Source organism: Canis lupus, chromosome 21 (assembly GCF_003254725.2).
Source record: "Canis lupus dingo isolate Sandy chromosome 21, ASM325472v2, whole genome shotgun sequence".
Classification (NCBI taxonomy): domain Eukaryota; kingdom Metazoa; phylum Chordata; class Mammalia; order Carnivora; family Canidae; genus Canis; species Canis lupus.
In genome coordinates, this window is record NC_064263.1 from 40,655,579 (window position 1) to 40,667,955 (window position 12,377).

Here is a 12,377-nt window from a genome sequence, read left to right on the forward strand (position 1 = left end):
TGAAGCCCATGAGAGAAAAGCCATGTTTCACCCCTCTGCCCCTTTCTCTACGAAGGCCTGACCAGAGCCCTCAGGTGGAGGGCTGGTGCCCCTGTAATACTCCAAAAAGAAAGGCCCCACCCAGTGGAAATAGTCTCCCACCCAGGTGTCTGAGACACCACACAAGCTGAGTTTTGTGGGCGTGCCTCGTGGGCTGCGGGGCTGGCATCCTTCTTCACCAGTGCTTGTTCCTGATTCTGGTCTCACTTCAGGTGTGGGCCAAGAAGTTCGCTGCCTGATTCAATGACTTGGCAGCCCAGGGTTGTCCTTCAGCTGGGGCAGAGCTTGGTGGTCAGCTGGGAGTTCTGGCCAGGCCTGGCAGTCAAGGGAAGTGAGGGGGTGGGGGGATCAAGCTGGTAAGACGAGGGAATAGTCAGTTCCGGCTTTACTATTTATAAGACAACTTGCTTTTATCACCTCCTTCAATCTCAGAGCCTCTTTGGGAGGAAGGAAGGAAGGATCATTACTCTCCTTTTGCAGATGAAGAAACTGAGGCGAAGGGCAGGGTGGAGAGAAGTGGTTGGTCCAGGAGCCGTGACTCAAACCCAACTTTGCTTACTCCGGATCCTGCCCTTTGGCCAGAGCATGCCAGCTCTGTGAGGCCGGGGGTCTGGTCCCCCATACAGAGGTCATATTGTGGGCTAGGAGCCACCCCTTCCCAGGCAAAGGCATCCACAAGAGACCCCTGTGAGGTCTCAAAAGCCTCCTTTTGAGGATCCTTGCCACAGGATCCTTGCCACCACTTAAGTGGCAGGGTGTGGACGATACTTGCTGCCACATAGGCCCCAGAGGAGCTTATGAGGAATGTCTGTCATTGAAGGCCCCTTGCGTCACTCTCCTTGTGTGTACAAGCCTGCCTCTCTGAGGACAGGGAGAGCCATTGCCTCTGGGGTCAGGAACTGAGGGTTGCTCACTGCCACCTGTGATGACAAGGCCACAGAGGCCAGGTGGAACTGAGAGCTGGGCCAGTGACCCATCCTGTGACTTCCCTGAACATGTTTTCATCTGTACAATGAGGGCTGCTGACTCCCTCCCAGAGGGGCTCGGGAATGAAGGATTCAGTGAGAGTGCTCTCATGACAGTGCTTTGTGGTCTCAAACTATACTCCTCAAACATTAATGTGCATGCGCATGCACCATCAGGGATTTGAGCCTGATTCAGGAGGCCTGGGCAGGGGGGACCTGTAACTCTGCATTTCTAGCAAGCTCCCAGGAGATCCCAATACTGCTGGTCTGGCCACTACAATTTGAATAGCAGGGTTCTAGAACATTATCCACCATTAAGAATTAGCTTAACTCAGATAAAAAAGCCAGAGTGGTATTCCCTTTTCAATCCCCAGGTTAACAAAGGGATGGATAGAATGTGAAGATTTCTAATGGGCTGGGTAACCTGTGACAAGTTACACGGCCACCTGGGCATCCGTTTTCTTGTCCGTAAGCTGCGACTGGTTGTTTGTTGGCTGAGTCTGAGCAGGGCAGCACCGGAATCCTCTTCCTCTGTTCTTGGCCTTTTAAAGTTCAGTTCAGGTCCTGAAGCTGTATTGAGAACATGGACAGTCCAGAGTCCTGGGGGGAGGGGGGAGGCCCCCCCAGCTCAGTCACCTGAATATTTGTCACTGACTAGGTGACATCAGACAAGTCACTTTTCCTGAGCCTAGGTGTCCTCGTCTGTGAATTGAGGATAGTAATCCCACCTTGCAGGGCTCTTGCGAAATTTGAATGAGGCAGTGGCTGCAAGGAGCCAGGCACTGTGTAGTAAGTGCTCCCTAAGACTTGTGTTCTTCCCTTTCTTAATACCGAACACTATCCAATACTGAATTTCTTAATACTGAATACTTAATACTTAACACTGAACCCTTAATACTGAATGCCATATTAATACTGAATTCCCTTTCTTAATCTTAATACTGAATATTTAATACTGAACTGGGGTATTTGCCACAGTGGCTCGCATGCTGTGTCAAATGCCCTATGAGGAGCTTACACACATTCTGTAGGGGTTTGTCAAAGGGAAACTATTAGAGCCTCAACTTGTAAAGAAAGGACAAGGATTTCCTGCCATTCTGGAATATCCCCTTGGGAACTGGGGTAGGGCTTCCAAAGATGCCTAAGTATTATCCTAACCATCCCTGCCTGGGACCCTCTGGGACCCTGGGCCCCATATCCCTCTCCATTTATAAGAATCTCTGGGTGCCATGTATTGTTCCAAAGGACCCCGAGCCACTACAGAGCCACTAGGGCTGTTTGTGCCACTTCAGATTTCTTTGCATCTGGCTGCCAAGCCAAGGGTCCTGGGGCCACTAAGCAGTATATAGTACAGTGGTTGTAAGCACAGACTCTGGAGTTAGGCTTGCATCTTGATTCCACCACTTACTAGGTGAGTTAGTTAACTTCCTTGAGTCTTAGTTTCCTCATTTGTAAAGTAACACAGAGTAAGTGCTCTATGTGAGCAGACAAGCATTGTTTTCCTCATTTGGATGTCATACATTTGCAGATGTCTTCTGAGGATCCCTTAATAGGTAAGGAGAAGGTGCTCCGCAGGATGAGAGCACCTTGAGGACAGAGGACAGAGCTTCTCTCTGTTTTGGACACACAGCAGTACTCAAGAACAGGCAGGTCTGCATCGGGCCAGGGAAGGAGCAAGGAATGAATGGTGGGCAGCAGGAAAGATCCCTCGGGAGGTGGCAAGAGGCAAGGCCTGGGCTGAAGGTGGAAGGCATGAGCCAGCCTACTGTTGGTGTCTGATGTAATTATGGGTAGAGGAGGGACAAGCAACCAATATTTATTGTGTATCAGGCGCTAGGCAGTGTGCCCAGGTCTGTAATGAAATTCTCATAATGACCTTGGGAGGAAGGCATCATTACCCCTGTTTTACGCACAAAAAAACAGGCTTAGGAAGGTTAAGTGGCTTCAGGGAAAACAATGGATTAAACACATGCTTTTTTTTCCCCTCTGCTTCCTCCCACAATGAAATACTGGTAATGGAGGGGAAAAAAACACACACACACACCAAACCTATAAGTCCCCAGGGACAAAGAGAACGGGCATGGGAAAGAGAGTAGCATAAGATGGGTCAATAGTTTTTGAGAAACAAACAAGAGTGGATGTGTGGAAACTGACCTTGCAGAGCAGCAGTTGACAGCTGATGCTTGCAGAGGAGGAGGCCGAGGAGAAACAACCTAGGTTGTGTTGACAGCTTCAGGGTCAGGAGGCCCCAGGCATCTCTGAAGGTGGGGTAGTGGGGGGAGACAGGAGGATATCCCATGCAGGGCCATGTCAACCCCCCCAGGCCTCCTCCCTCATGTCACACAACTGCCCTAACCCCATGCCGCAGGAGAAAGGTGGTAAAAGTTTCTGCTGGAACCAGATCAGAGACTTTGATCTCAGGAGCCCCAGGAGGGATGAGATGCAGAGTAAAAACAGGGAGATTAAATGAAAGTCTAGTGGACCCCAGTCCGCTTCTCCAGCTTGGTTTCCACAATAATGGCATTGAAGCTTCTGCCTCCCAGGCTGGAGATGAAGAGGGTTCTTCTCTTGAAAATGGGCTGGGCCAAGAGAAAAAAAATTCACGGAAACTGACATTTTAGGGGTTCTTCCAACCAGATGGTGGCTCCCCTTAATTATGCAGCTTCTAGTCAACTTTTGGTGCCTCACTGCTATTTTTCTCTTAATTCTTTTAAAGTGAGGCATAATTTATAAACAGTAAGATGTGTAGATTCTAATCATATAGTTTGCTAAGTTATGACAAATTTAAATATTCACGTATAGTACCAGTGGTAGGTACTCATTGTCATATTTCATTATTGTTTTAATTTATAATTTTAACTGGTAATTTTACCTAATGACAGTGGGTACTTTTTCATGTGGGTTTTTTTTTTTTTTTTGGCCATTTGTTTTAATTTTTTTTAAGATTTTATTTATTCATGAGAGACACGGTGTGCAGAAACATAGGCAGAGGGAGGAGAAGCAGGCTCCATGCAGGAAGCCTGATGTGGGACTCGATCCCAGGACTCCGGGATCATGCCCTAAGCCGAAGGCAGACGCTCAACTACTGAGCCACTCAGGCGTCCCTTTTTTGGCCATTTGTATATCTTCCTTTGTGAAGTGTCCATTCAAGTCTTTTGCCCATATCTTATTTGGCTGACTATTTTCTTTAAATTGAGTTGTAGTTCTTTCCTTATCAAATATATACATTGTAAATATTTTCTCCCTGTCTGTGGTTTGCCTATTTATTTACTTAATATATTTTAATATATCTAAAAACTTCTGATAAGCAGTTTTACATTTTGATTATGTCTAATCTATCATTTTCCCCTTTATGATCAGTGCTCTCCCTCTCCTTAGTAATTGCACCTCCAAGGCCATAAAGACATTCTCTGATGTCTTCCTCTGGTAGCTTTATAATTTTAGCTTTTACATTTGGCTCTATAATCTATCTGAAATGATTCTATATTATAAAATGGAGTCAAATTTCATTTCATTTTTTTCCTGATGGATCTCCTGTGGTTCTAGCCCCATTTTAATAAAAGGCTTTTCTCTCCCTATTGAATTACTTTGGTCTCTTTGTTAAAAAAAATAAATTGTATAAATGTGGATCTATTTCAGGACTCTATTCTGGACCATTAATCTCTTTGTTTGTCTGTAGTCCAGTATCATACTGTCTTGATTTCTGAAGCTTTATAGTAAGTCTTGAAATCAGAAAGTGATAGGGATCCAACTTTGTTCTTTTTCAGGATTTTTTGGGCACTTCTAGGTCTTTGCTTTTCCATGTGAACTTAGGGAATTTCTACAGAAGAGCCTCTGGGATTTTTATTGGTTTTGTGTTGAATCTAGAAGTCAGTTGGCAAGAGTTGACATCACACTAGTGAGTCCTCCAATGCACAAATATGGCATTATTCCATTTGTTGGGTCTTCTTTAATTTCTCTCATCAGTGTTTCATACATTTCATAGAAAGACTTTGCACATGTCATTGAACTTATTAATAGGTATTTTATTTCTTTGCTGTCCATTCCATCTAGGTTGTCAAATTTATTGGCTTTACATCATCAAAGTATTCCTTTACTTTGCTTTTGATATCTGTAGGATCTGCAGTGATGTTCTCTCTTTTCTCCTGATATTGGTAATTTGAACTTTTTCTTACTAGCCAGTCTAAGCAGGGGGTTGTCAATTTTATTGATGTTTTTGAAGACCCTACTCTGGTTTCATTGATTTTTTTCCCTACTGTTTTCTGTTTCACTGATTTCTGCTCTTACTATTTTCTTCTTACTACTTACTTTAGATTTAATTAGATTTTATATTCCTAGTTCAGATCTTTTATTGTAAACCTTTGTTATTTTTAATGTAAGTATTTAAAGCTATAAATTTTTTCTGTAAGCACACTTTGGCTCACTACAAATTTTGATACAATGTGTTTTCATTATCTTTGTTGTAATCTTTTCTAATTTCCTTTATGATTTCTGCTTTGACCTATGAGTTATTTAGAAATGTTACTAAATTTTGAAATATTTGGAGTTTTTCCTATACTTGTTTGTTCGTGATTTACTTATTTTAAAGATTTGTTTATTTTAGAGAGAAGGCACAAGCAGGAGGGGCAGAAGGAGGGGGAGAGAGAATCTCAAGCAGACTCTGTGTGCAAAGCCCAACATGGAGCTTGATCCCATGATCCTGAGATCATGACCTGAGCTGAAACCAAGAGCTGGATGCTTAACCAACTGCACCATCCAGGCACCCCATTCCTGATTTCTAATTTAATTTCACCATGATCCTAGAATATAGGATTTCAGACCTTTGAAATGTATTGAGTTTTTATTGTCCAGAGTATAGTTGTCTGGGTAAACCTCCCATGAATGCTTAAAAATAATGTGCATTTTGCTGCTACTGTATAGTGTCAAGAGCACTCTATGAAAAGTGCACACACGGGTTGTGTCTTCCCACAATGTCAGCTTTATTCAGTCATAAAGCAAGGTGAACACGATCATAAAGGAGGTTCGGGATTCCAAACTCAATGACATTTCACCATGTGATTAACTTGGCTTCTTACGTGTAACACAAAGCAAAGCACAAGACAAGCCACACAACAAATGAGATAGAATGGGGGGTAGGACATTAACAAACCAAACGTGAAGTCAGTCTGTGAGCGCACGGTCGAGATGCGGCCTTGGTCCAGTCCAGGTTAGCTCCCAGCACTTATTGCTTATCATGTTCAAGCAGCGGGTGAAGGATCTCTGTTCTGTTCAGCGACCAATCATACAGAACCTTCGGCAGCATCTGCCTTTTTGGAAGTGGTCAGGCATAAGGGAGTCCGTATCTGAGGAGTTTGACAGTTTGTGGCAAAAATCCTCCCTTTTAAAAGGGATTTAATCAGTCTTGGGCCTTCATAGATGGACGTCCTCTGTTTCTGCTGGCTGTCAGTTCTGAGGGTGACATCGGCTGGTGCTGGCCTCAGTCTGCCAGGCCCTTAGCTGCTCTTGTCACTGTTGGACACGGGCCACTGCTTGACATGAGTGACTCCATCTTGTTCTCTACAGAAGAGTTTTTAAATAGTTAAGTCAAGAGCATTGTCAGAGTGGGTCAGATCTGGATCTTTGAAAAGTTTTCATTCTTTCTATCATTAATGGAATGTTGAGATCTTGAACTATGATCGTGGATTTGTTTCTTATTCCTTTTAGTTTCTGTGAGTTTTTGCTTCTGTTTTTAAGCTCTGTTACTTTGTGCATGCCCATTTGGGATTGTTATATTCTCTTGATAAATGGACTCTTGTTGTCATGAACTCTCTCTCCTATTTCTGTTAATGCTACTTGGCTTGAAGTTTACTTTGTCTCATGTTATTAAAGCCACTCCATCTTTCTTAGAACAGCTGTTTGCATGGTATTTTTTCCTATAATTTTACTTTTAACTTACCTGTGCCTTTATATTTCAGTTGTGTCTTCTGTTAACAGGATGCAGTTGGGTCTTGCTTTTTTTAGCCAATGTTACAGTTTATCCCTTTTATTTATTTTATTTTTTTAAAGATTTTATTTATTTATTTTGAGAGAGAGAGAGAGAGAGAGAAACAGGGATAGCGACTGAGATAGCATAGTGGGGAGGAGAGGGAGAAGCAGGCTCCCTCTCAACAGGGCTTGATCCCAGGACTCTGGGATCATGACCTGAGCTGAAGGCAGTCACTCAACTGACTGAGCCACCCTGGCGCCCCTAGTTTCTTCCTTTTCATTGAAGAGTTTATACATTTGGATTTAATGTAATTAGATGGGGTTTAATACTATCATCTTGTTATTTGTTTGTCCTATTGGTTTTTTTTTTTTTTTTTTGGTCTTTTCTGCCTTTTGGGGGCCTAAGTATTTTTTAATATTCTATTTTATTTACTTTATTTACTTTTTATTTTTTTTTATTTTTAAAGATTTCTATTTATTTACCCATGAGAGACACACACACACAGAGAGGCAGAGATAGGCAGAGGGAGAAGCAGGCTCCCTGCAGGGAGCCCGACGGAGGACTTGATCCCAGGTCTCCAGGATCATGCCCTGGGCTGAAGGTGGCACTAAACCACTGAGCCACCCAGGCTGCCCCTTTATTTCATTTTTAGTGATATATCTTGGCATTTTTATTTTTGTGGTTTTTCTAGGGATTACAATATGTATCTTCCATTTATCAGTCTACTATGAATTATTATTTTACCACTTTCTGAAGAATACTTGTACCAGCATACTTTCACTTACTTATTCCTTGTCCTTTGTGATATTATTGTTGTACATTTTAATTCTACATATTTTTTTATTTTTTTTAAAGATTTTATTTATTTATTCATGACAGACACACAGAGAGAGGAAGAGACATAGGCAGAGGAAGAAGCAGACTCACCTCAGGGATCCTGATGCGGGACTTGATCCCTGAACCCCAGGATCACACCCTGAGCTGAAAGCCGAGCTTAACCACTGAGCCGTCCATGCATCCCTAATTCTACATATTTTATAAACCTCACAATTCATTGATGTTAACCTTGCTCTAAGTGTTCAAGTTATCTCTTAAAGAAATTAAGCAACAATTTCTAGAATTATTTATCAACATATTTTCTATTTTTAGAGCTCTTCATTCCTTCATGTGAATCTGAGTTTGTCTTCCTGAAAAACTTCCTTTAACGTTTCTTTTTTTTTTAAGATTTATTTATTTATGATAGACAGAGAGAGAGAGAGAGAGAGGCAGAGACACAGGAGGAGGGAGAAGCAGGCTCCATGCCGGGAGCCTGATGTGGGACTCGATCCCGGGACTCCAGGATCGCACCCTGGACCAAAGGCAGGCACTAAACTGCTGAGCCACCCAGGGATCCCCATTTTTTTTTTTAATAGGGAGAGTGCATGTGAGCAGGGTCAGGGAAGGGAAGGGGGAGAAGGGGAGAGAGAATCTTAAGCAGGCTCTGTGTCCAGTGTGGAGCCCAACAAGGGGCTTGATCTCAGGACCTGGAGATCATGACCTTAGCTGAAATCAAGAGTCGGACACCTAACCAACTGAATCACCCAGGCGCCCCTAACATTTCTTTTTAATGCAGGTCTACTGGTTGCTCCATAAGCAACTCGGGTAGGGGGGCAAATGCCCATGTTCATCATCTGTTCATTAATATATAGCTAGTGGCTAAGGGACAACTGGCATCCAGCCTGGCTGTGGGAGATGGGGCTGGTATAGCTGAGCCTTGCTTCCTGATAAATGGCAGAGGTTCCAAGGTAGGCCAAGTCTGTCTTCGAATTTTCCAGTTACTAAGTTACCTCTGAGCCCTACTCTGAGGGCTACTCTGAGCCCTACTCTGAGGATGGTAGGTGGGTACATGGTCAGTTTCTTCTGGGTAAATGCTGAGAGCTGTCCTACAGTATCCCTGTGGATGCAGGTCCTCCATAGATGGCAGGTATGGGAAGGGTGCTTTCCTAATCACCTGCTTGCTGTGTCCCTACAGCTTACTCAGACATGGGGATGCATGTTTCCTGCCAGAAGATTGCCCATGTACTTGGAAAGGGAAGGAATATTTCCCTGGGGACCAGGTCATGTCTCCCTGCCATACCTGGTAAGTACCTGGAGGTACCATTCAGGCTCTACTTTTTGCTGGGGATGAGGATGGATATGAGAAGCATGAACGTGAGCACAGACTAGCATTCCCCTTTCCAGCATGTTCGTGCCCGTATTATGTGTTTGTGTGTCACACAGGGATGTGTGTATATATACAAGTGTATGCATAGGTAGATATTTGGGGGATGCCTTATAAATGTTTACACGAATGTGATTTTGTGACCTCCAGGCTACTGTTGGAGGTTGATGGTGTTTGTGACCCCCTAGCCCAAAGGGCACATAGTGGGTGCTCTATAGGCCATGGCTCTGCTGGGGATATTCAGAGTATGTGGGAGTGTGCCCTGTGAGCTGGTCTGGGCACCTGTGTTTCAGTGTGTGCCAGCAGGGCTCGTTCCAGTGCTCTCTCCACCCCTGTGCTTCCACCTGTACGGCCTATGGTGACCGGCATTACCGCACATTTGATGGGCTCCCATTTGACTTCGTGGGGACATGCAAAGTGCACCTGGTCAAGGTGAGTGCCTGGGTGTGTCTGCCCAGCTGGCTGTATGGGGACCCAGGGCGGCTGAAGCTGAGGACCTGTCAGGCATGATGATGTTCCAGACTCTAGTCTGATGCGTAATTGGGTGGGTGGAAGGATCTAAGCTATCTAGAGCCTGAAAGAAGTGCTGAGGAGCAGGCTCCACTAGACAGAGCTCGCAGTCACATAATATCCCACTGCCTGTCCACTCACCAGTATAGCCTTGTCCCACGGAGTCCCAATGGTTCTCCTGTCTGTAATAAGAACTAATGTTTTTTTGAGCTTTTATTGTGTGCCTGGTGGTCTGCTGAGCCAATTTCATGGATTATTTCACTTAATTCTCACAGCAACCTTATGAAGTAGAGTTTATTGACCTCACATTATAGATGCAACAACTTAAGGCTTAGAGAAGTTAGGTGTCTTGCCCAAGGTCACACCACCAGGCAGTGGCAGAACTGCTTCAGGGTTTGAACCAAGAAATCGGACGGGAAATTTGGTGTGCTAAAGCTGTCAGCTCCTGTGAAGGAAAAGGGATGGTGATGTGGGGTGGGAGGCATAGTATAGGCAGGATCCTCTCCAGGAGGAGAAAAAGGATACCAAGAGGGCAGGTGGGAGAGTGTCAGAGACACGCCCAGGGGACCTGGATTTTGCTACAGGCCTATCTCATTATATAATAGTAAGAGTAATAATAATGATGAACCTTTTATGGAATGAGTCCCATCTATGGGGCAGGCATCGTATGGGGGTCTTTCACATAATTTCTGTAACCCGAAGACACAGATAATTGACCCTATTTTAACTATTAAATTTCAAAGGTAATGTGTGATCTTCACTGACATTTAAAACAACGTAGAAACATATATTAAAAATAAATATTTCCCTTCACAGCTCTTCTGTTCCCATTCACTGCTCACAACAGTTAGGTGTGAATCCTGCAAGGTCATCTTCCATGATACAGATACACGCACGCACACACATGCACTTTGTTTATATGGTTAGGATTCTACAATTTGTTTTATTCGCTTAATACTATATACCTTAGTCTTTATACAATCAGTACATGCTGCTTTCTTCTTTCTGTAAAATTCTGCAGAGAGGACATTCTCTAGTTTGTTTTATTATCCACCCCCCCTTTGCCAGACGCTTCGGTTGTTGCTGAAATTTAAATGCTCAGTGAATACTTTTGTGAATGTATCTCTAGATTCTTTGAAGTGAAATTGCTATAAAAAGTTGTATACACATAAAATGTTATCCAGTGCTTGCGATTTGCCCTCTAGAAAGGCTTACACTACCATCACCATGTATCTAAGACAGTGCCCCCTGTCAGCACAAGTCATCCCTATTATACATCCATCTATTCATCCATTCATCCATCCTCCATCCAGTATTTTTTGGAGAGTGACTACATGCACTAGGTACTAGGCCCCCAACAATGAAATTGAGCTTCAGAGAGCTGAAGTTGCCCAAAGTCACACAGCTAATAGGAAGTATAAGTGGATTGAAAAGCACCTCAGAGTTCATGTCCCACTACCTCTGTGCCTGGCAGCAGTCTCTTTTCTCCCCCTGGCTTTACTGAACTAACTTATTTTCTCCTCAGAGCACTTCGGATTTCAGTTTCTCTGTGATTGTAGAGAATGTAGACTGCTACAGCTCTGGCATCATCTGTAGGAAGTTTATTTCCATCAACGTTGGAAACTCACTGCTTATCTTTGATGACGACTCAGGAAGTCCTGTAAGGCCTGGTTCTGGTTCAGGCTGTACAGAGAGTTTGTATGTTAACAGGGGCTGGAGGGGGAGGGGGAAGAGGGCTGAGGACCCAGTTCCTTGGAGAAGGGCCAGATTCCTTGGAGCTATTGAGTCAGCAGCCCAGATTGAACTCCTTGGTCAGAGTCAGGAGCATAGAAGTCAGTGTCAGGATGTGAGGGGGGTGTGAGTTCCTGGGGCTGGGCAGCTGACCCTGGTGTTGGAGGACACTCAGGCCTCAGGAATGCCCATCGCTGTCCCTCTAGAGTCCTGAGAGCTTCCTGGATGAGAAGCAGGAGGTCCACACGTGGCAAGCAGGGTTTTTCACGCTGGTTCATTTCCCAAGGGAGCACATCACCCTCTTGTGGGACCAGAGAACCACAGTGCACATCCAGGCTGGGCCACAGTGGCAGGTACTTGCCTGAGCAGTGACCCTGCCAGGGCCCTGTACTCCTGCCTGGGGCTGATCCAGGCCACTGGGCATCCTCGCACGAGCTGTACCCTCACCAAGGAGCCTGGAGTACCATGCCTCCTGTCCTGTCTGCCCCCATCCCACTCTGTGCCTTTCTCCTCTGACTCCTCTCCTATCCTCTTTATACTGTGACTCCAGAAATTGCTTCTGAGTCAATGACAGACTCCTGGGGTCATGGCAACTCCTCTGCCAGTGGTTGGTCATTCTGGGTGTCCCTGGGTTTTGGGAGATGGCTGAGGCCCCCAAGTTGTGACTGCGATGTCCTCTCTTCCTCCAGGGCCAGCTGGCGGGACTCTGTGGGAACTTTGACTTAAAAACCATCAATGAGATGAGGACTCCGGAGAATTTAGAGCTAACTAACCCCCAGGAGTTTGGCGGCAGCTGGGCTGCAGTTGAGGTAAAGCCTCCCTCGGCTGGCTTGCTCCCTCACTCAAGTGGGCCCTGGCCAGCACTGGGGGTACCTGGCCCCAGGTCAGAGGTACTGGTGTGAGACTGTTCCTGCCATTGTTCTCTCAGCCTCTGACCTGGCGTCCTCAGCCTTAGACTTTGTCCTGT

General features: G+C 44.9%; 1 protein-coding gene across 1 annotated transcript in view; it reads left to right on the forward strand.

The window, feature by feature from the left end:
• Positions 1-12,377, forward strand: part of OTOG (otogelin) — an 89,841-nt gene that overhangs the window by 29,986 nt on the left and 47,478 nt on the right. Inside the window, exons 23-27 of the mRNA XM_025459664.3 lie at positions 8,981-9,088; positions 9,463-9,601; positions 11,205-11,339; positions 11,617-11,763; positions 12,100-12,219. Of these exons, the coding sequence (XP_025315449.1) occupies positions 8,981-9,088; positions 9,463-9,601; positions 11,205-11,339; positions 11,617-11,763; positions 12,100-12,219 (649 nt within the window). The remainder of the gene's footprint in view (positions 1-8,980; positions 9,089-9,462; positions 9,602-11,204; positions 11,340-11,616; positions 11,764-12,099; positions 12,220-12,377) is intronic.